This window comes from Neophocaena asiaeorientalis, unplaced genomic scaffold (genome assembly GCF_003031525.2).
Source record: "Neophocaena asiaeorientalis asiaeorientalis breed wild unplaced genomic scaffold, Neophocaena_asiaeorientalis_V1.1 scaffold241, whole genome shotgun sequence".
In the NCBI taxonomy this organism is placed as follows: Eukaryota; Metazoa; Chordata; class Mammalia; order Artiodactyla; family Phocoenidae; genus Neophocaena; species Neophocaena asiaeorientalis.
Genome location: NW_020172287.1, coordinates 549,937 through 573,801, shown reverse-complemented (window position 1 = coordinate 573,801; position 23,865 = coordinate 549,937). Strand labels below are relative to the sequence as shown.

General features: G+C 37.1%; 1 protein-coding gene across 1 annotated transcript in view; it reads right to left on the bottom strand.

The window, feature by feature from the left end:
* The window catches only part of RNF130 (ring finger protein 130), a 101,303-nt gene that overhangs the window by 50,085 nt on the left and 27,353 nt on the right, over positions 1-23,865 (bottom strand). Inside the window, exons 3-4 of the mRNA XM_024765028.1 lie at positions 20,134-20,328; positions 1,373-1,623 (exon numbers count right to left, since the gene is read on the bottom strand). Of these exons, the coding sequence (XP_024620796.1) occupies positions 1,373-1,623; positions 20,134-20,328 (446 nt within the window). The remainder of the gene's footprint in view (positions 1-1,372; positions 1,624-20,133; positions 20,329-23,865) is intronic.

The window sequence follows — 23,865 nt, the reverse complement described above, 5'->3', positions numbered from 1 at the left end:
AAAGGACATTATTAAGATAATTTCACAAAACTTAGAAAAGGTCTATAGATCAGATAATGATGTTAATTTCATTATTTTGATAATCATACACTGTGGTTATATAAGAGAATGTTCTTGCTTTTTAGAAAGTACACAATGAAGTACTTAAGGGTAAAGGGGCATCTTATCTCAAACTTACTTTCAAATGGTTAAAAAAGGAAGTATGGTAAAATGTTAACAGTTGGAGAATTTGGGCAAGGAAATACTTTATATTACTCTTGCAACTTTCTGTAAGCCTGAAATTATAAATAATAAAAATTATCATGATAAAAATTTTAAAGATGTACAGGATGATGCACAGAGCCTGGCACACAAATGTTCAATAAATTATAGTTTTCAGATATTTTATACATATTTTCAGATGCAGAAACAAGTTGAGAAGCTAAAAAAACTGTGCAAGAGGGACAAGGGCAAACTGGTGGTAAGGTTAGGATTTGAACTCCACACCAAAGTCTGTGCTCTTTTCACTAGAATGAGGAAGGATGAAAATTTCACACCCCTCCATGGGGACTTAGATGTACTCTGAGGAGAGGATGGTGTTATATAAAAATTGTCTTCAAACCACTCTCCAAGCAATTTACTTCTTAGTGTCCTAGAAAAGCATAGGACTGGTAATGGGACCTAATACCTCAAACCTGGCTCCAGGGTAGATATTCTATATATAGCACATCAAACAAACTAAGTAATAAACTCACAGAAAACCATCTGCAAGCTCTTTACTACAGGGCAGTATATTGTCTTTTCTGTGTCTTTGTTCATTCATCTGAAATTCACTGCGCTGGTCAATGGAATTTCTAGGATGACTATCTAGATATATCTCTTCTATTGGTCCTTCCCCACCTCATCACTGCCCCATGGCTAAGCTTAAATAGGACAGATAATTTATTTTTAATTTATTTTTTCTGAATAGGTAATACATAGTTCAAAATTCACATAGGAAAAAAATTTCACATGGAACAAAAATATATATAGTGAAAAGTCTCCCTCCCCCACCCTTCCAACTCCCCTGCCACTGACAACAGATGTTACCAGCTTAAAACTGCAACTTTGTAATATTTCTTCAAATTACCAGAATTAGCTAGATCACACTATGATATTAAGCTAACCATTTACCTGGAATATTCCAAGTGATCACTGTAAATTTAATAATTTATCCATTTAGGTATTTCAAATATCCTTAAAATACTTGTGTAGATATGTTTTCAACATATTAAAATGACTGAGGGTTACCACTTTTTTTAATGAAAAAATATTCATATTATGTATGATTACAACAGATGTCTATGAATTATGGCCAGTAAGCATCAATCAATATAGAGTACTGGTAGCTCACCTGGTTCCTGTCCCGGGCATTTGTGTACCTGATCTTCTGAATGAAGTAGAATATAAGCCATGCTGAAGAAATAATCATCAAAACAATAAAGGATATTGACACGAAGACTAGAGAGCCACGGCTGAAGTTCTTTGGCGGCATTCGAGTTCCAACTGCTATTGTCATTTGTACAGAGATGTTTTTCTCCAGGTAACTCAAAATATCCTTACCCCTCAATTCTGTAATCATGACAGCAATAATATCTCCAGTGCCTGTAATGTAAAATAAATATATATACTCAAGTGACATTTAAAATTTATAGAACATCCAATATATAAAAATGCTACTTAGCAAAACTACTGTAATTTTTGCTAATGGCAAGGGTTTTCAGATTCAACTTTTCAAATGAAATGAAGTTGCAGTTAGGTATGCTGGCACCAAGTGGGAACAGAAACTTGTGTACTACTTAAGACTTAAACACACTTAAAGCATAAAATGATTGCAGTGTTAAGAACCATAGTAATTTATCTTACAACTATATTTAAAAAACAGATTATTAAATCAGCCAAATGTAACGAAAGATGGTACACAGCATTGTATTATACAGCAATAGACATGTGATAAAATCATGGCAGGTTTTCACTGTAAAACTTTTTCCATCTTAAAATGTTCTTTTGAGAGTCCCAACTCCTTATAAAAAGGTGGAAAAGCATTTATAGTACAAAAATTGGTACTTTTTACATTAATTTTTCTTACAAATGTTTATGGAGCACCTATTGTGTGTAGAACTAGCACAAGGAATAGAAAGAAGCAGAAGTACAGGATATACAGTTTTATAATTTCACTGACTTAGGACACAAATCTGATAATAGAGTTCCAACAGCAAAATGCCAAATGGTGGTATCTTTAATCAATAACAGTTGAAACTAACTTTGATCCTATATGTAGATCAGACTGGAGGAAGGTTCCTTTTTCATTTACCCCAGAAATCTTGTGGAAATCAAACCCTTCCTGAGAAATGCCCAAACTTTAAAACTCTGGACTAGTCTGGCATCAAAATATTTGCTGCTTCTAACAGCTGTCCAGAGGTTCTGCTACAGCCACTAACTAAGTTACTTATAAGGATGTTTGTAAGTTGCTCTCCTAGTCGACCAGTTCTTTCAATTACATAAGCAGTAATACAGTAAAGGCAAGTGACTCTCTCTCCTATGCACAGCATGAAATTTCTATCCCTTTCCTTCTCCAGAAAGGGAATAATTTACCACTTTCTTTTAAGCAAAAAGGGAAGCCTTTCTATCACCAATCCAGCTGTCAGTGATCATCCTTTCATAAGGTGAAGCTGCCTGTGGCAACATGCAACTTTTACAATAGGCCTTCTTCAAAGAGCCCCGAGACTGTGGGGGTCAAAGGAAGGAGAACAGACATTTTATTTTGGGAAAGAGAAAATTATAACCATTTACTTAAATTTGAATAAAGTTTGTGCATATAAATGTAAACCACCAAAACAAAATCAAAACCCCCCAAACTTGCCCTTTCGAAGGCTTCAATGACTACTACTACTACTAAATATTTAGTTTATATGTTTCATTTATCATATTTAACTAAAAGGACTACCTTGTACAATGTGCAGTCAAAAGACCATATACAACTGAAAAGAAATTTAATAATAAAAAGTTTTATGAAAAGTTTAACCCAATGGAACATACACCTTTGTATAACCTTATTCAAAATTGTGCCAGTCATTTCATCAGAATTTATCAGCAGTTTATCAGAATACTGATTAAAAATCCAAAAACAGAAAGAAAACTGCAAAATTAAAGCAAGCAACAAAGTTAACTCTAATTATCTTTCTGAAGTAAGAGTTCTGATAAGTCAGAAAAAAAATCATAAAACGATGCTAAACCATTTAAAATTTCCATTTAGAAACCTTAAGTGCTTTTAAAATGTTGTTCAACAGGCAATGATCTGCAGTATAAGATACCAGGTATGGCTATAAAGTAACTGAGACGGATCCCACAAACAACACATGACAATCAGTCTCATTGCTTTATAATCACACCAGGTACAAATGGTTTTAGAAATCAGTTCTGAGGCTCCCTCTTGAAGACTCAAGCTGGAAAAGGAGGTGGGAAAGCTGCACAGGTAGCCAAGGGAACCAATCCATGTAATGTCATTCATTCAAACAACACTAAATGAGCACCACCTAATTTCAACTGGAAAGCTGTTTGGGAGAAGAAGCATTTAATTATTTCAACCATGCCTTCAACAGTATTTATTGAGCATATCCTATCATCAAGGCTCCTTAATGTTCACTTTGCAAGGAGAGTGGAAAATTATCTGCTGTGAAATAGTAGAAAAGATACATATTGGTCTCTGTCCCTGGTTCCTGGGACAAAGCTCCTAAAACCCTTGCAACTTCCTAAGTGACAGCACTAGGAGCATCTTTTGTTCTAATATTAGGTCTGTGACCTTGGTTCCTGACACAGAGCTCCTAAAAGCCTTGGAATTCCCTGGGTGATGGGAGTGTCTTTGTTCTAATGAGGTGAATCTTGCCGGGCTCCTGGATAGCTGCAGGATGCAGGCAGGTCACCAGAGAGACCAAGCCATGATGAGAAGCTTGGACCTTTCAGCCCCACCCCTCAATCCTCTGGGGAGGGAGAGGGACTACAGACGTGAAGCCTGCATAAAAATGCCAAAGTATGGAGGTCAGAGGGCGTCCACATTGGTGAACACATGGAGGTGGTGAGAGGATGGCATGCCAGAGAGCCCCTTCTCACACACCTTGCCCTATGTACGTTTTCACCTGTATTCTTTATTATATCCTTTATAATGAATCAGTAAATGTAAGTTTTCCCCTGAGCTCTGTGAGCCATTCTAACAAATTTTTGGACCGGAGGAGGGGGTTGTGGGAACCTCAACTTACAGCTAGTGGGTCAGAAGTACTGGTGACAACGTGGGACTTGCAACTGGCTTCTGAAGCGGTGGTGTGGGGGGTGGGATGTCTTGTGGGACTGAGCCCTTAACTTGTGGGATCTGAGGCTAACCCCAGGCAGATAGTGTCAGAATCAAATTGAATTACAGGACACGCAGCTAGTGTTGCTGAAAATTGCTTGGTATGGGGAAACCCCCACAAACATTTGGTGACCAGAAGTGTCGGAAGTGAAGTTTTCTGTGTGAGTAGTAAAAGAGACACACAAGAGTGCTTTTTCCTTTACACCTGCTCTTGATTACATGAAAACTGCATCTACTCTCAAAGAGCAAAGGACAATTTTAAAGGGACTAGAGAGAGGAGCCAAACACAGGTAGTCTCATGATGCTACTACAGTGGAGGAGACTGGGAAGAGTGACAGGAAAGGAGACTAAAACACTGCTGGTCAAACAAAGTGAAAAATAATTACAGCAGATCATCAGAATACCAGCAAAGGCATTAGTCTCAACCATTTTAGGTCGTAAATCCCTTAGAGAATCTGATAGTAGGGCACCCCCTTCTAATTTCAGGAGAGGTTCACAGACTTCCTCATTCCCCACCCATAAAAGGTGATCTGGGCTCAAAGAACTTAATTTAAGGATTGGCTCAGACACTTCACTTTTAAAGACTGTGAAGCCTTGGCCCAGCTTCTGGGGTGGGGTGGGGTGGGGGGAGGATATTAATGCCAGAGAATATGTAAGCTCAGGATAAAATCAGGGTTAGATCAAGTAGTGACTGATAAAGAGTTAAGAACTAGTTAGACTGTAACGATGTGAACATTCAAGGAAAGATGACAAATATTTGGAACATTCATCACCACTCTCACATCTGAAGCCCTTGGCAAACAATACTAATAAATGATGAATATGGCCTCAGAATCCCATGCATTTCAACATGCCCAGCAGCCAGGATTAATTTGCCAGAGATGCCGATTAAGTAAAAACCTAGTTGCGATACCTGATTTCACCTATTTTACTGAAAACTTTCTCCATTGTTATTCTTTAATGTGAATCTGTTTCCTCTGCTTGAGTATGCCTACTTTACTAAACAATTCTATTCTTCTTTTGAGAATTTTCAAGCCTACAGTATAATTTCAATACTATATGAACACTCATGAATTTTATATTAGATCTGTCAACTGGTAACACTTCACCTTTTCTGTATTTATTTTTGCTGAACCAATTGAGAATAAGTTGCAAACATCATGACATTTCCTTCTTAAATACTTCAGTATTATCTCCTAAGAACAAGGACACAGTTCATTTATCATACTCAAGAAACTGAACTCTGATATGACGTTGTTCTGCAACATACAGTCCACATTCAAAATACTTCTGATTCTAATAATGACTCTGAGAACTGTTTAGGTTAGTTGAGTACCCAGTACCTAATCAGGATGTGGGTACTGTGCTTAGTTGTCTCTTCTTGTTAGTCTCTTCTGATCTAAAACAGGTTCCTCAGTCCCTTTTGGTCATTCACAACATTAACTTTTTTGATGAGTCCAGGCAATATGTTTTAAAAATGTCCCTCAACCTGGATCTGTCTGATTGTTTCCTCATGATTAGGTCTCCAAAGTAAACATTTTTGGTAGGAATGCTACACAGGTGACGGTATGTCCTTCTAGTATGCTACATCAGGAAGCATATGTTGGGTTTTACCTTTATTGATGAAGGTGAATTTTATCACTTGGCTAATAATAATCTTTCATTCAATGCTCTGAGCACCCAATAATGCCCACCTGAATCAGTTATTATAATAGTGTTTGCAAAATGGTGATTTTTCTAACACTATGATTTCTTCTACATTTTGTAAAGTGGTTCTGTACTCAATATTTTTCTACTTATCTTTTTTTCCTACTAAATAAACAGAACTTCTGGGTTGGCATTTTTTTCCGTAAAAATGAGTCCCCCTCCCCGCAACACTTAGCACTTCTATTTTTTAATGGGAAAAAAGGGTAAGTGGAAAAATATGGTAATGCTGCTATAATCCTGACTACAAAATCCATTTTCAGGGGCCAAAAAATGAACCTCAGAATTAACCTCCTTTGGGCTCTGAAGTCAGGATGTCTAAGTTCAAATTCCAGCATGATACTTAACCTCTCTAAACTTCAGTTTCTTCTTTCAAAAAATGATATTACCTGCAGGCTTCATGGCCGATGCTCAATAAATGCTACAGTTTACTGAGCTTATTCTACTTGTATTATTATTACTCATGAAAAGCAGAGGAAGGCATTCTTTGGAGGAAACCACAAAGCCCCCACCACAATATTTTGGAACTCCTATTCTAATTTCTCCCACCACCTTGGGAAACACTCAGGTATCTGCCGACCAACACAATCCTCCTGGCTTCCAAGAGGATTTGAGCTTCAGCTCAGGGAGTCCCCGCAGTTGGGAAGTATCAGAAATCACCATCCTCTCCCCTCAACTGTCTTCGTCACCCCGCTCCTGAGAATGACTCTCAGGGCAAGCCCAATTCAGCCGGGCAGCTGATACTTTAACTCTAGAAAGGCAGATACAGGAAAAGAGCAAATGAACTGTTTGAGGCACTAGGCCACAAGTGCAGAAAGTACTTTTACTATAAGCTCTTTCACTTTTGTACTATAAGCTTACCTGCAAAATCCCATTTAGCAGAGGTTTTATGCCTTAATAGATGAACTTGTTTGTTAAGTTCAAATCAGCTGCCAATGTTTTAAGGAATTTTAAAGCTCTTAAATAATTTTAGGAAATTTCCCATAAAAAATAGCTCAGGGGAATGCTGCATTCCCACATTAAGTGTCTGCAATGATACTTTTATAACTTCTGATAGTGGCATCAGCTATTCCTATAGAATTCAATGACCTCTTTATATGTAAAGTAGAACACCATATATTGTAAGTGAAAGAGATCAAAATTTCTTTAAAGGTCTAGAATGGCTGCTGCTGAAGGAAAAGGTAGGTGTAGGTCAGGGATTTTCTGTACTAACCTACCAGTCACATTGCACAGACTGGCTGAGCCCTGTGTGCTTGTGCCTCAATGAATCTGCTCACTTATGATCTGAGGGCTTCTCTTAACTCTCACTTCCACTGACTTAAGTCCTTCTCAGATGTTAATCTACAATACTTTCACTTATTCAAACGTAGTATATTCACTTGTGTCTTCACTGACCCCTTAAAAGAATTCAAGGGAGAAAAGAAGATGTTACATTCTATTATGAAATGAATACAGCAGTAATTCTGATCAATGTGGATGACAGGTTATATCAATTATATATCTCCTACTGAGATTTGTCAGTGGTTTTTCTAAAACACATCTGTCATGTCATTCCTCTGTTCAAAGACTTTCATGTGTCCCTTCCATCAACTAAATAAAATTCAAACTCCTTGACACTCAGGGCATTTTGGGAGGCAAATGGACCTAAAGGTAACTGATAGTCATGTGATGGTAGACACTTCTTAACCAAATGAAGCTGTCAAAGTGACTGAAATAGTGGCTTGTGATCTAAGTAGAATGCAAGTGTGAAGTGTGGAGGAGGATAAGTGGGAGAAAACAGAGAGAGCCCAAGGAACAGGAAGCTTCAACAAACCCAAATGACAGGAGAGGGAGAGAAAAAGAAGCAATAGTCGGAGAACAGGACACTGGAGTTGAGACTCCAGAATATAAAAATTCCAGGAAATAATGAGGCCTAGGTTCCTGGTGAGGTGGAATGGTCAAAGGATCTGAGGAAAGAATTTTAGGTTTGGGTGTTCACTCTCCACAAGGATTCTGAAGTTGGCCAGGATGATTGCAGGACCATGTGTGGGTAAGTCTGTCAGGAGTCAAGGCCTCTGAGAAGTGACAGGCAGGGAAGTGAATGACTGTGATAAAGGAGGGACACAGGGTGTGGAGCAAGAGAATGAAAGGTGAAGTTTTGTCATTGTGGAAGTGCACTGGTTTGAGAGCAGCTGTACTGATTCAAGAAAATGCCAGCACCATGGGTATACAGCTGATGCCCACAAGGTTCACAACACTGACTAACTTGAAATTGTGCTGAAGTTTGAACCTAAACCTCCTGCCCCGAGGCTGACATACAGGAGCTCCATGTGTGAGCCACCGAGCGATTCCAGAGTTGCTTGATAATTCCTGATGATCCTCGACTGTAGTTTGTCCTCAAAAAGAACAAGCGTCTACTGAATCCTTGTTCTTTTATTCCTTGAGTAGGAAGTTCTTCAACATCACACAAGTGGAGCAAAGGCTCAATGCCCAGCACTCAAATGTCAGTTTCTTTTCTTATACTATCTCCTGCCTATATGCGTTCATCAGGTAATCTCTACATCATAAAAAAGAAAAGATGGCAGGAGGAAAGACCAGCATGGAAAAGAAAGCCACTTTCTTCCTTCATGTAGAGAGGCAGAAAGGTAGGAAAGTAATTAGGAAGACATCACCAGACACTGAGAGAGTCATCAAATCTTTTAGTTAGAAGAGCTCTTAGGGGTCATCTTCAACATAATACAGTAACACCCTATAAATTACTGACTCTTTGTAGGTAACTGGTTCTGTTCATGGGTAGTTTTAAGTATTAGAAAGGTCTTTTTTATAACTAAAATCTTGATTCCTAAGTGCCCATTCATGGCTCTTGGAAGCACCACTGAATAAACTGTATTTCACTTACTGATGGTGTAAAATACCATCAACTGTAAGGTGCATCATCACTGTATCCTGTCAATAAACTGTAAGATGCCATCAAATATAAGAAACACCTTCTAGAATCAATGAAAATTCCTCTTCTACACACAGTCCTTCTGATAGTCAAAGACATCTTCCCTGGGGCTCCACCTCAATCTTTTCTCCATACTAATTATTCACAAAGTCCCTAATTATTCTTTTTTAAAAGATTTTTTAAAGAATCTAACATTTACAAGTTAGAAATATCATATAAAAACCTTTCCCCCAAATCATTCAAGAGTAAGTTACCAGCATGATGCCACATTACCCCCAAATATTTAGTGTGTATTCTACAAACAAAAAACCATTTATAAACAGAGTACAACCATCAAAATCAAGAAATTAACACTGATACATTACTAATCTAAGAGTCCATTCAATTTACTCAATTTCCCAATAATGTCCTTTATAGCGGCCCAGATGAGAGCCATGTATTGCATTTAACTGTCATGTCTCATTAGTCTCCATCAGTCTGGAATAGTCTCTCAGACTTTGCTTGATGTTCACGACCTTGACACTTTTGAAGTCTACAGCCCAGTTATTTTGTATAATGTCCCTCATTCTGGATTTATCTGGTGTTTCCTTGTGGCTAGACTCAGGTCATATACCTCTGGCAGTAACATCACAGAAGTGATGCTGTGCTCTTTTCAGTGAATACTCCCAGGTGGCGCAGTTTTGATATTTCCCATTACTGGTGACATTTACTTTGATCATTTTGTAAAAGAGATGTCCTCCAGGCATTTCCACTGTGAAGTTACTCTTTTTCCCCTAGTAATTATTAAATATTCTGTAGGGAGGTATTTCGAGACCAGGTAAGTATTCCATTCCTCATCAAACTTTCAATTTATTTTACTTTTTAGATCAGTATGAAATCATAGTTACTATTTTTTTTTTTTACTTAATGGTCTAAAATACTATCATTATTCATTTTGATGCTCAAATTCCAAACTGTGTTTGATAAAACACGTTTATAGACTTTTTCCATCCTGTTCTTTTTTTGGACATCATTTTTCAATGTCTTTTTCAATTCTTTCAACAAAGAATGAATACTTCCGATATCAAGAGCAGTATGAGACTAATGTCTTCCTTCATCTGAATATTATGTTCACAAGGATACAGGCCAAGCCTTCAATATATTTTTTTAGCAGCCATGGCACATGTTAGCATATGCTGAGCTTACATGATTGAAGGTTCCCAGCTGTCCTCCACTTGAGCTGTTACTTAAGCCACGTCTCCACAAAACCTTGTTACTAACTTTTTTTAAACCTATTTGCAGGCTGACCTAATGAATACTTTCTTTTTGTTGTTATATGTTCCAAGATCCACCTAGTTTTGTGTCATTTTCAAGTTAAGATACTTATATTTGTTTTCTTATAAGTTTTTTTCAATTTAAAAAAATTTTATTGAAGTATAGTTGATTTAAAATGTTGTGTTAATTTCTGCTGTATAGCAAAGTGATTCAGCTATATGTACACATATTCTTTCCCATTATGGTTTATCACAGGATACTGAATACAGTTCCCAGTGCTATACAGTAGTAGGACCTTGTTGTTTATCCATCCTGTATATAACAGTTTGCATCTACTAATCCCAAACTCCCAGTCCTTCCCTCCTCCATACCCCCTCCCCCTTGGCAACCACAAGTCTGTTCTCTGTCTCTGTTTCATAGATATGTTCATTTGTGACACATTTTAGATTACACATGTTAAGTGATATCATATGGTATTTCTTTCTCTTTCTGACTTACTTCCCTTAGTATATTAATCTCTAGATCCATCAGTGTTGCTACAAATGGCATTATTTCATTCTTTTTTATGGCCAAGTAATATTCCATTGTATATATATACCACATCTTCTTTATCCATTCATCTATTGATGGAAATTTAGGTTGTTTCCATGTCTTGGCTATTGTGAATAGTGCTGCTATGAACATAGGGGTGCATCTATCTTTTTGAATTATAGTTTTGTCTTTATATATGCTCAGAAGTGGGGTTTGCTGGATCATATGGCAATTCTATTTTTAGTTTTTTGAGGAACCTCCATACTGTTTTCCATAGTGGCTGCACCAATTTACATTCTCACCAACAGTGTAAGCGGTTCCCTTTTCTGCACACCCTCTCCAGCATTTATTATTTGTAAACTTTTTAATGATGGCCATCTGACCAGTGTGAAGTGGTACCTCACTGTAGTTTTGATTTGCATTTCTCTAATAATTAGTGATGATGAGCATCTTCTCATATGCCTAGTGGCCATCTGTATGGCTTTTCTGGAGAAATGTCTCTTTAGGTCTTCTGCCCATTTTTCAATTGGGTTGTTTGTTTTTTGATATTGAGCTATATGAGCTGTTTGTATATTTTGGAAATTAAGCCCTTGTCAGTTGAACCACTTGCAAATATTTTCTCCCAGTCTATAGGTTGCCTTTTCATTTTGTTTATGGTTTCCTTTGCTGTATAAAAGCTTATAAGTTTGATTAGGTACAAGTTCTTGATAAAAAATTTTTAATGAGTGGAGAAAGAAAAGTTAAGTACACAGTTAGGCATTCCAGCCAGGGAAGATTTAAGTTGAGAAGAAAGTAATTTACATTAGCTTTCACACCAAGCACCAGCACTCCAAAGGCCTTACAATATGTTACTTACGTTTAAGAACTTCTAAGTCTGAGAGCTCAGTGAACTGAACAATTAAGAAAATGGATGGTGGTTGGTGTCAGCCAGGTTTCTCGCTTTTGGAGTGGGAGTTTACAGATAAGCAAAGAGAGAAAATTAGAATGATCTATGTAATGTAATGGATTAGAATGTAATGGATTAGAGTTGGAGACCTAAGTATGAACTTATTCTTAGCTTAATATAGATGCAAATGGTTATATGTAGAAATATTTATAGATATGTGCATATACAGGTATTAGTATACACACATATATTTCCTTGCTCTGTCAACTGGGAAGGCCCAGAAGCAGAACCTTAGTAGTAACAAGTACACCTAATACCCAGAGCTTGGTTTCTAGTATGATTCTCCAATAACTGGAAACTAGGGTTCCTCAGAGAAATGGCTGATTCTAGGACTGGGACAGGAAATATATACAAGATGATCCTGGAGCATCTTACAGAACCAGAAAAGAAGGAAGTCCTCAAAAAAGCAAAACAAACAAAAAACCAACACCCATGGTAATGGCAACATGTCAAAGGACACAGGAGTCAACTGAAAGAACTCTCAATGGCCAAAGCTGAAATAATTTGATCAAAAAAATAAGTAACACTGTATTACAATACAAAGTATAAAATAAATATCCATGAGTCCATACTGATACATATAAATGACTGAATAAATTATAAAGAGAGAAGAGATGAATCATCCAGATGAAATAATTCCAAGTAAATACGTAATACTTTACCCTAAGGAGGGGAAGCCTAACTCCCCACTCCTTAAGTGTGGGCTGTGCACAATGACCTCCTGAAGAGTGTTGCATGGAAGAGAGAAAAGAGAAACTTTATTTATTTATTTTATTATTATAATTTGTTTTGGCTGCATCAGGTCTTAGTTGTGGCACACAGGATCTTTTCGTTGTGGCACACAGGCTTTTCTCTAGTTGTGGCATGCGGCCTCCAGAGCGCGTGGGCTCTGTAGTTGCAGCACAGAGGCTCTCTAGTTGTGGCGTGTGGGCTCAGCAGTTGCGGCGCGTGGGCTTAGTTGCCCCACGGCATGTGGGATCTTAGCTTCCCGACCAGGGATTGAATCTGCATCCCCTGCACTGGAAGGCGGATTCTTAACCACTGGACCACTAAAGAAGTCCTAAAAGAAAAACTTTATAGTGGAGAAGCCTGACAAACAGCCAGGTGGTCAAGGTCAACATCAACAGTGATCACTCATATGGGTAGTACATGATATGATATGATGAGAATGACACTTTACCTCTGTAGTCTTCCTCCCCAAACCCATATCCTCAGTCTAATCATAAGAAAAACAAACAAATCCCACTGAAGGACATTCTACAAAATACCTGAACAGTAGTCCTCAAAAAACTGTCATAACCAAGAGGAGCCTAAGGAGACACAATGACCAAATGTAATGTGATATCCTGGATGGGATCCTGGAACTAAAAAAGGACATTAGATAAAAACTAAAGAAATCTCAATAAAGTATGGCCTTTAGTTAATAATAATGTACCAATATTGGTTCATTAAGTATAACAAATGTACCATACTAAAGTAAGATGTTAATTATAAGAGAAACTGGGTGCAGGGTCTATGTGAATTATTTGTACTATCTTTGCAATTTTTCTGTAAATGTAAATCTGTTCTAAAAGGTTTATTTTTAGAAAGAGTCATTCTATAAAAGGGAACAACTCATCAGAAAAAAAGAAGGCTAGAAAACAAACAACACTTTTAAAGTGCTGAAATCCAGGATTCTGTATCTATGTCCTTGAAAAATGATGGCAAAAAAAGACACTTTCAGGTAAATGAATGATGAGAGAATTCATCACAGTAGATCTGCACTGCAAGAAATGATGAAAAAAAATTATCTGTATTGAAAGGGAAATGACACCAGATGGAACTTGTAACTGTAGAAAGAAAAAAAGAACACCAGAAATGCTTATATGTGAGTAAATATAAAAGCCTGTCACTTTTCCCTTCATCAGTTTTTCTGTTGCCATTACCCTCACCAACAAAGGATCTCTCTTCATTCCTCCTCTAAAGGCTCTGTAGACTTAGAATTTGACAGTAGGTAGAAAAGCCCTCCTAGGGAGAGACTCTCTAGAAACTCTGGGGGATTTTATATTGTTACAAACATGGTGGGGTGCCTCTGGCATTTAGTAGGAATGGGCCTGGGAGGCTAAACATTCTGTAAATACAAAGGACAGTTCTGCAGAGCAAAGAAATATCCTGCCCCGATATGATTCACATCCCACCCCCTGAAAAACCTGAATTGAGGAGCACTGTAAGGCATCAATTAAGGCATAAGTAGCCTCACCATACCTCTGACACATGCAGCCAGGCTGCATCATCTTCCTTAGCAGCTGTGCCTGTGGGACTAATTCTGAGCTTGCTGTAAATCCAGGTCATCATCATATGAACAGCAACCAAGTAAAAAATGTCTTTTGTCCTGTAACCTATGGAACTGATTTCTAAGCCAGTATTCTAAACCCCATGCAGATCCTTTACATTATTTTAGCTTCTTCCTCTTCTGTTGCTGGAGAGGAAAGGATAAGCACAGGCAAGATAAAAAGGCAAATCAAGGGGCTTCCCTGGTGGCGCAGTGGTTAAGAATCTGCCTGCCAATGCAGGGGACCACAGGTTCGAGCCCTGGTCCAGGAAGATCCCACATGCCACGGAGCAACTAAGCCCGTGAGCCACAACTACTGAAGCCCGCAAGCCTAGAGCCTGTGCTCTGCAACAAGAGAAGCCACCACAATGAGAAGTCCACGCACCACAATGAAGAAAAGCCCCCACTCGCTGCAACTAGAGAAAGCCCACGCAGCAACAAAGACCAAACTCAGCCAATAAATAAATTAATTAATTTAAAAAAGGCAAATTAAGTGATGAGTCCAAACAATTTACTCAGGATGCTGAGCCTGCAATGTCCGTGTTAGACAGGTAGGCTAGAAGATAAGTTGTCTTAAGTATCTGGCAGAGGGAGGGACTCTCCACTTTCAGAGAAATAAAGGACAAATTTAGAGCTTATAAGAAAAGTTTTTAAACAGAATCATCAGCAGTCATTTTTTTAAAAAGCTGTTTGTTTGTTTGTTTTGCGGTACGCGGGCCTCTCACTGTTGTGGCCTCTCCTGTTGCGGAGCACAGGCTCCGGACGTGCAGGCTCAGCAGCCATGGTTCACGGGCCCAGCTGCTCCGCGGCCTGTGGGATCTTCCCAGACCGAGGAACGAACCCGTGTCCCCTGCATCGGCAGGCGGACTCTCAACCACTGCGCCACCAGGGAAGCCCAAAAAGCTGTTATTTTTTAAAAGCTACTGCTTATATGTTTCAGTGTCAGATTTTTCTTGATAATTATGAATTTTTGAAAAAGTAGATGGATCATATGGAAGATACAGAAGAGATATATGCAAACTCAGGCCAAAAGATACAATTAAGACTCTGTTTCCTGTTATAGCAGTACATTTAATGCAAGCTCAACCTTTTCTGAGGTAATGAAATCCATATTCAATTAGAACCTAAAAACTTTAAACAGTTAAAACAATGACTATTATATTGATATTATAATGTATTATTATATATTAATAATATATATTATTAAAAGCCCATTTTCTTGATGGCCTTTAGAATAAAATAACAGATTGACACTAAGCGGCCCCAAATTATGGATATTTAAAGATATTTTGCAATATGTTTGTGATTTATCTTTATTTGTTTTCATAAAGTGTGAATTTTTACTATTCACAAAGTGATTTATTCTATATTTTACAAAGTATGTTTTTTTTCTATTCATTGCTAGATAATAAATATAGAGCTATATACTTTTTTTTAAAAAAGAGAATATGATGGGAAAAAGGTGAAGAGCTATTTAACTAATTCTATTCAACCAGCCAAAGAAACAATAAGCAGCATTTGATACTGCTAACTGACATAAAGATAGAAAAGCAACATTATTATTTGGTTACATGTTTATCTAAATTACTTCATCTTCCTATTAACAATGAAAAAAATGTCCACAGATTCTTACAGACATACAAATAAAACTATAAAAGAAACCTCCAATTTGACAACGATCTGACACAATTTATGACTGTTAAACAGTAAAGTCTGTATCAATTTTTAAAAACCAGGAAAATAAATCCTTAACTTTCAGACAAATGTGTATTATTTTAATGTGCATTATTTTAAACTATCCAAGAGCCCATAACTTCCCCCTTTACACTGCCACATATCTGTTCACTACAAAGAACTTATTCTGCCAACTAGAGGTAACAAATAAAACCACAAATTGAGCGGTCTTTCCTGTCACTGATGTCATGGACACTACGCCAGAAAAGATGTCCTTCAGTCACCAGATGAAGGGCATTCATTAGAACAAACATGAACAAGCTCCTGAAACATCATCAACAAGGCAAGAAAATGAAATACCTATACTTAACAATGTGAAATTTAAAAATTAGTTATAAAATATATCCTTAAATGGAAAGAAACCTTAACAAAGCTAAATGTCTTCATGAAATCATTTCAATGTAGCACATACTTATTTTGTTCAAGGTATTCTGCTGCCCACTGCAGAGAATAGAAAGATAAGACACAAACTTTAACTTAAAGAAACCGGCAGTCTTCTCTCTACTGCCCATCTAGTATGCAAATGATGACAACATAAAAGCAAAAGGACAGTACTGTCAAGAGGTACAAAAAGACACCGTGAAGACTGCAGGGGCCTTGGATAGTAAACTCACTGAGGGTGTGACCAGGGGTCTTTTTTTCAACTCTTACCATTTCGTATTAGTTCATGTCACAATGCATAGCACAAAGTTTTCTTTTCTTAAATGAAGGGTGGATAGAATTGACATGAGAGCAAGGGAGGACTAAAGCATGGATCTTTGGGTCTACCCCTTGAGATGTGGAGTTATAGGTCACTGGGGGAATCTAGTGACTCTGATGGAAGGGTCCTTGAACCTCATGTAGAAACAGGAAAAGAAGGGGCTCTATGGAGGGAGAGAGAAGCAGTGACACATTAATGAGCCAGGAAAACAAGTGGTTCTCAGAGCATAAAGATTTTCTATGTTGTCATCCTACATAATAGGGATTCATGGCCTTCCAGAGAAATAGATTTAGAGACGAAAAAGGTCTTCCCACACAGTAGGCAACGTGGCCTACAACACAGAGGAGGTCAGTGGAAAATCTGAGACTAAAACCTAGTTTTCTTGTCTTTACCTATTTCTCAAAGCAAGATCTGTGGGCCAGTGGCATTAGCCTCACCTGGAAACTTATTAAAAATACAGAATCTCAGGCTATACCCCAGACCTACTGAATCAGAATCTGTATTTTAACAAAATTTCCAGGGGATCCACACTCACATCAAAGTTTGAAGAGTATTCCAGAGCACGTATCTAGATGTGAAATTACTGGATCACAATGTGTGAGTTCTTTAACATATCAGATGGTGCTAAATTTCTCTCCAAAGTATTGTTATCAAGTCACTGTCTCATACTATTCTTTCTAATTTTCTGTGTATCTAATTACAACATAAAGTCATTTCCTATTGTTCTTACATTCCATTTGCCTTACAAAAGTTCCATTTCCTAAGACTATATCCTCAAACTCTATCCCTAAATTTCCTTAGTTTTTGTTGTTGTATACTAAAATGTGATAAAAGTTACATGGTCAAATAAATTTAGGAAACCATAGGTTAATCAATTAAAACAAGTCTTTAAGACTTCTCAGAGACCTCATTATGTTTATTAGGTTAATAGTGGAATACTTTTCAAGCATTTTCCAAAACTTATCATTTACCTTTTTTCTCCATGGGTCATCTATGGAACATATCTGGATACACTAACATTTCAAGGATCACAGATGTGAAATCCATGTTAATTTATAGAGAATTCCCTCCTTTTTTAAACAAAAATCATTAAAAAAATTCAATTCCCTCTCTAATAATCCCCAGATCTTCTCATACTTAAAAGACTCTCATTCTCGCTACTTCTCTGTGGTTCTGTGTATGTAAAATAACATCACAGAGGAGGAAAAATACATTATGCTCAGCTGAATTTCTCCCTGTTCATTTTTCATGTTTTCAGTAAGAAGAAATCGATAAGGTCCAAAATTTCAAAGTTTTTCTTACCTCTAAGGCAGCTGAGGAGAGCAAACTGTCACCTGCTCTGAGACCTAAGCAGAAAAACCAGTCTTTTTTAAAAAAAATTTTTATTGGAGTATAGTTGATTTACAATGTTGTGTTAGTTTCAGGTGTACAGCAAAGTGAATCAGTTATACATATACATATATCCACTCTTTTTTAGATTCTTTTCCCATATAGGCCATTACAGAGTATTAAGTAGAGTTCCCTGTGCCACACAGTAAGTCCTTATTAGTTATCTATTTTATATATAGTAGTGTATATGTCAATCCCAATCTTCCAATTTATCCCCCCACCTTACCCCTGGTAACTGAAAGTTTGAAAAACCAGTCTTGAATTCAGTGTTCCCACACACGATGTCCTGCAAAATCAGACTGACCCTTAATTTCCTTTTGGTTTCCCTGAAGAAATGAAAAGTGATCTCTGGATAGTGAAAATCACACGTTCTTTCTGTTTTATTCTTTACAACTTTTCTTTAGTTTCAGTTTTTCTACAATGAGCATGTGTTACTTTTGCAATTACAACAAAAAAAATTTTAGTTCTTAATTTGAAGGGAAGAAAACAAGTCAGAGCAATAAAATTTAAATCCGTCTGCATTATCCTATCAAGATACACACAAAAGTATCAATGACCCTCAATCAGGGTGAGATCTTTGCAAGATAACTGTCTAAAATCGATTATGTGAATATTAACTACATGACTAAAATGTTAATTCTTGGGCTTCCTGGGTGGCACAGTGGTTAAGAATCCTCCTGCAGGGGACACGGGTTCGAGCCCTGGTCCGGGAAGATCCCACATGCCGTGGAGCAACTAAGCCCATGTGCTAAAACTGAGCCTGTGCTCTAGAGCCTGTGAACCACAGCTACTGAAGCCCGTGCGCCTAGAGCCCATGCTCCACAACAAGAGAAGCCACCACAATGAGAAGCCCGCACACCACAATAAAGAGTAGCTCCCGCTCGCTGCAACTAGAGAAAGCCCGCACGCAGCAACGAAGACCCAACGTAGCCAAAAAAAAAAAAAAAAAATTCTTTAAATAAGTCATTAATCTTTAAAAGTTTTATGAATGCAGAATGAAAGTTTATCTAGGTTTCAATTTTAAGAGAGTGAACTGGTGAACTGAAAGACCATCAAAAAACCTTTGTCTAAGCTTCTCTTCTGCTGGCCCTTGCCTGCTTCAGTCTCCTGGTCTGTAAGTGGGAGAGTACCTGTACCATACATGGTTATGGTGAGGACTGGCTATGAAAATATATAAAAAGGGGGCTCCTCTACATCATATGTCATCAGAGAAACATAAATTAAAACAACCTATTACAACAGCCAAGATACAAAAACTGATAACACTAAATGCTGGTGAGGATGTGGAGCAACAGGAACTCTCATTCACTGCTGGTGGGAATACAAAATGGTACAGCCACTCTGGAAGACAGTTTGACTGTTTCTTACAAAACGAAACATCCTCTTACCGTACAACTCAGAAATCATGCTCCTTGGTATTTACCCAGGGGAGCTGGAAACTTATGACCACATAAAAACCTTCACACAAGTGTTTATAGTGGCTTTATTCATAATTGCCAAAACCTGGTAGCAACCAAGATGTCCTTCAGTAGGTGACTCGATAAACTGTGGTATATCCAGACAATGGAATATTATTCAGCACTCAAAAGAAATGAGCTATTAAGTCATGAAAAGACATGGAGGAAACCTAAATGCATATTACTAAATGAAAAAACCCAGTCTGAAAAAAGCTCAGGTTTTGCTGGGAACATAAAATTGCTCTAAAAAATAAATTCTATTAAAACCCAAAAAAGCTCATAGCCATATAGTGCCTGCCATATATACAGCAGTGCTCAATAAACTGCAACTATTGTTATTAAAACAGGTACATTAGAAATATCCTAAATGCTTCCACAAGAAATGAAGAAATATTACTACTGTAATTATAATACTTACTAAGTCAGTTTCAACATTTATCCTGATAAGATAAAAAGCATCCTTCTCAAACAGGTAATCCTTAAGAATCCATGACATAACTTGGATGAATGATTCTAAATCTAATATATTATTTTTCAAAGTTATCAAGTAAAATGTAAAATGACTAAGGATTCAGTCACAGCCAGTTACTTAATAAGTGCAAGTTTTACAGGCTTTTACGGTCATTATTTAAGAAAAAAGTTCAACTAAAGGAAAAAAAGACATGCATCTCAACAAAGAAATGGCAACACCAAAAATAAATATAATCATTGAATTATGTTGGAAATGATATGGTTTGAGCAAGAGGTAGAATTCCTACCTATAAAGCAATCATTTCTCAGAAGAAAAACAAAGTCTACAGTTTCCTTTTTTTGTTTACCTGGATGAGTCATGGTGACTGGCTCCTCTTTGGATTTATTATTGTAGATGACTACAGCAACTGCATTGTGGAAAGCAGCCCGTGATATTTTCTCTTTAAAGGTGCAATTTCCCCTCTGCAGCAAGGCAATCCACTGTTTGATGTTAGGAGGGACAAAGAACCGTGTTTGAGGATCACAGCCCAGATGATCAGCAACTAAATAGATGAGAAAAGAAAAAGAAAACAGACATTAATTTTTTCCTCAAGTAAATAAAAGCAATCAAGTCTTCATCAAAGTGCTCAACTATTCTCTGGACACCATACAGCTCTATAGCACTTCAAGCAGCTCACTGCCAGCAGAGCTATAAATACATCCACAAAGGACAATGCAATGAATCTGAATCTATATCTGCACAGGGAGAGAGATGCTTCATTAAAATGTTACCTGTAATGCAAATTAAAACCGTGAAAAATTCTGTTTAACTTTATAGATTAACAAAAATATAGAAGACTGATAATATCCAATGTAGGTTGGTGAAGAGAGGAGGGAAAAAACACAAATACAGAGAACCCCCCAGAAACCCAAGTGACTGAGCTACCCTGACTTCTGCTCATTCATCTGCAGTTACTCATCTCTTGATCCCTATCTCCCACCATCACCACAAGGAGACTGATTTTGCTTGGGGTAAATAAGGAAGCCAAGCTAATCTTTGGTTCAGTTACCCAGCAGTCTTGTTGAAATTCAAGCATGCTTGAACCAATTTCTCAGTGTCAAAGGAAATTAGAAAAGTTCAGGCCTGTATTTGAAAGTTTAAATTAGCTAAAATAACATGAAACTAGAATTAAGATGTTATTCCTCTAATTTATATTTACTGGTAAATATTACCCTACAGTTTCACATTAGCATACATATATTAACTTACTATATCCACCTGTCTAACAAGATACATAAAGACACCAAAACTATCCCTTGGGACAATAAATTACATGGTCATTGTCCTAGATTTGGAGGGACAGTTTTTTCAAGTACATTTAAATTTGTACTTGAAGCTCATTAATTTCTGATCCTGCAAATACGGTAATCATAGCTCAGGCACTCTTTGCAAATCTTAAAAAGCTGTCCCGGTTGCTCTTTCCACTCCGCATCCTCGCATTTATAACAGGTTAAAATGAAAAGGGAAGGGCAGTTCAGAAGGAGGAAAAAAGTCACAAATGTTATTTTGAAGACTGCAGGTATGCAGTGCCAGAGGACAATGGGCCCAAGCCCTCCTGGAGCCGGTCACCAGTACTTTGAGGGCTGAGAGGGAGGGAGGGAGAGGAACACAGCACAAAAGGGTAACACTAGAAGCAAATAAATAATGAAAATATTAAATAAATATTAATCAATAATAAAGCGTATAAAAAGACAACACCAGTGGGGAAATGTTTGCTTTCTACACCCCAGAAGCACATTGCTTAGCAAAAGAAATTCTCTTATTATCATGGTGATGGATGGCAATGAGAGCATATTTGCTACCAGGGGTCTCCTAATACACAGTAAGTGGGAGATAAATGATTTCACAATTCGCCATGGTTGATATTGTCGACGACTATGACTCATCCTTTTCCTTAAACAGTTTCTGCACTCTGAAACTTTAGTCCTTTCTCAGTCAAATTGAACAGACAGAAAAAAGCTTATGTCATGATTTTAGTAGTCAACTATTGAAAGACACAGTCAAGGCATCATGAAACTTTGAAATCCTGAAACAACAGACTGTTTACTTTCAGTAATATCTGTTTCACAGATAATTATGCTGTTTAAAAATATAAGCGTTTAGCCAATGTGTTATGATAACCTCACTGTCTTGGGAAAATTTTCAAGAATATCTGAAGAGATCTGTATGCTTGTCTTCTGTGAAACATTCACTGTTTTTCCTGTGACTTATCCTGTCCTCCCTATGATTTCTTACTCATTCACAGTGCAGTAAAGAGAAAACAACACAGTTATGGAAGCAGCAAGACCTGGGGTCCAAATTCTAGATTAACGATTTCTTAGTCGAGTACTGTCACAGATTCAATTTTCTGATCTTCTATTTCTACTAATTTATAAAGACTGTATGTGTCAATCCCAATCTTCCAATTTGGGACTGACACACACTACTGTATATAAGACAGATAACTAATAAGGACCTACTGTACAGCACAAAAAACTCTATTCAATACTGTGTAATGGCCTACATGGGAAAAGAATCTAAAAAAGAGTGGATACATGTATTTCTATTACAGATTCACTTTGCTGTACACCTGAAACTAACACAACACTGTCAATCAATTATATCCCAATTAAAAAAAAAAGATTGAAATACAATTCTTACCTTACCAGAGTTACGTATGTGAAAAAGTCTATAATAATTCTTCTACCCTTGAGTGCTGAAAAAATTAACTTCCCTTCCCTTAGTTTTCTGGGTGCCGTCCTATCTTGTCCTAGTGATCCAGCTTGGTGCCATGGGGATGTTCTACACAAATGTGTGTGAAGTCTACCCACAGCCTGGCAGCACACCTCCACTCCATACCCTTTGCTCCTAATAACTACCACTCTGTTTCATTCTTTCTCCCTGATGCTCTGACAGTATCATTGTCCACTTAGAAGAACAGCAGTTCACTTATTGTCACAATGTCTAACACTGAAAAGACACCGAGGGGAGCAACAACAGAGCAAAATCAAATACACTGAAGGAAAACTTTAAAATTCTCTTAAGGAATGCCCACCCACTAAGAACAGATTCTATGAACAACTGCATCATCAAAACAAATGCCAACAACAGACTGTATGAGCAAAAGAATGTTCCTGCTCCCCCAAATTTATCCAAATCATCATTCACAAAAGGTCTTTGAAAACATTTGTACCAGTAAGAATATAATATGCAATAATAAGAAATTCCAGTTCTTGTTCAAGGAAGTAGTTATTCAGAAAAAGAAAATAAGGGGTTTTCATAATCAGTACCATGGTATGTTTATTTTATCTATCTATTCTTTTCTGTAATTAAAAAATAACTTGAACAATGAAAATAATGTCAACAGCTCTAAAACAAATTCCCAAGAGGACTGATGACTGATTGTGATTAAGTGGCACTACTGCAAAATTTAATACCAGTTGTTTATACTTGAAGCAATTTATTAAGTGAAGACATGGTAGTATGGCATAAAAGATCTATGAACCAGTAAATTTTTTTCATTAAAAGTCATAATGAAAATGTGAAATTATAGGTGATACAAAATATTAAAATATTTTACAATTTTATTTGTCAATTATACCTCAGTAAATCTGGAAAAAAATTTTACATTACTGAAAAACTTCAGTTTTTTTCTGTATGGCCTTTCCTGTTGAGTCCAGAAATAGTTACGAGACTTTTATTTATTCCTTGACAAGAACCAAACAATTCTGGACAGGAACAATTATGGAATCCTCACCTCAATGAATATTAACTTAAATGCTCAGCATCGTACTAAATACCAAGGAGAAATACAATAGAACCAGACATCTCGGTCTTAAATGTTAAAGAACCACTAAATGTATTGAGGAGGCTAAATTAAATATCAGCTAGGTAGTTTAAAGTGCCAACACAGAGAGTGCCTAGAAATTTAGGAAAGGAAAAGAGCAACATAATGGTTCAAGGTTTAGTGGAAGTTGGAGGCTAAAACACTTGAAAACTGCTCAAGCAGAAAGGAGGCGGGTATACAAGTGACTAGCACAGAACACAGAACAAAGATTAA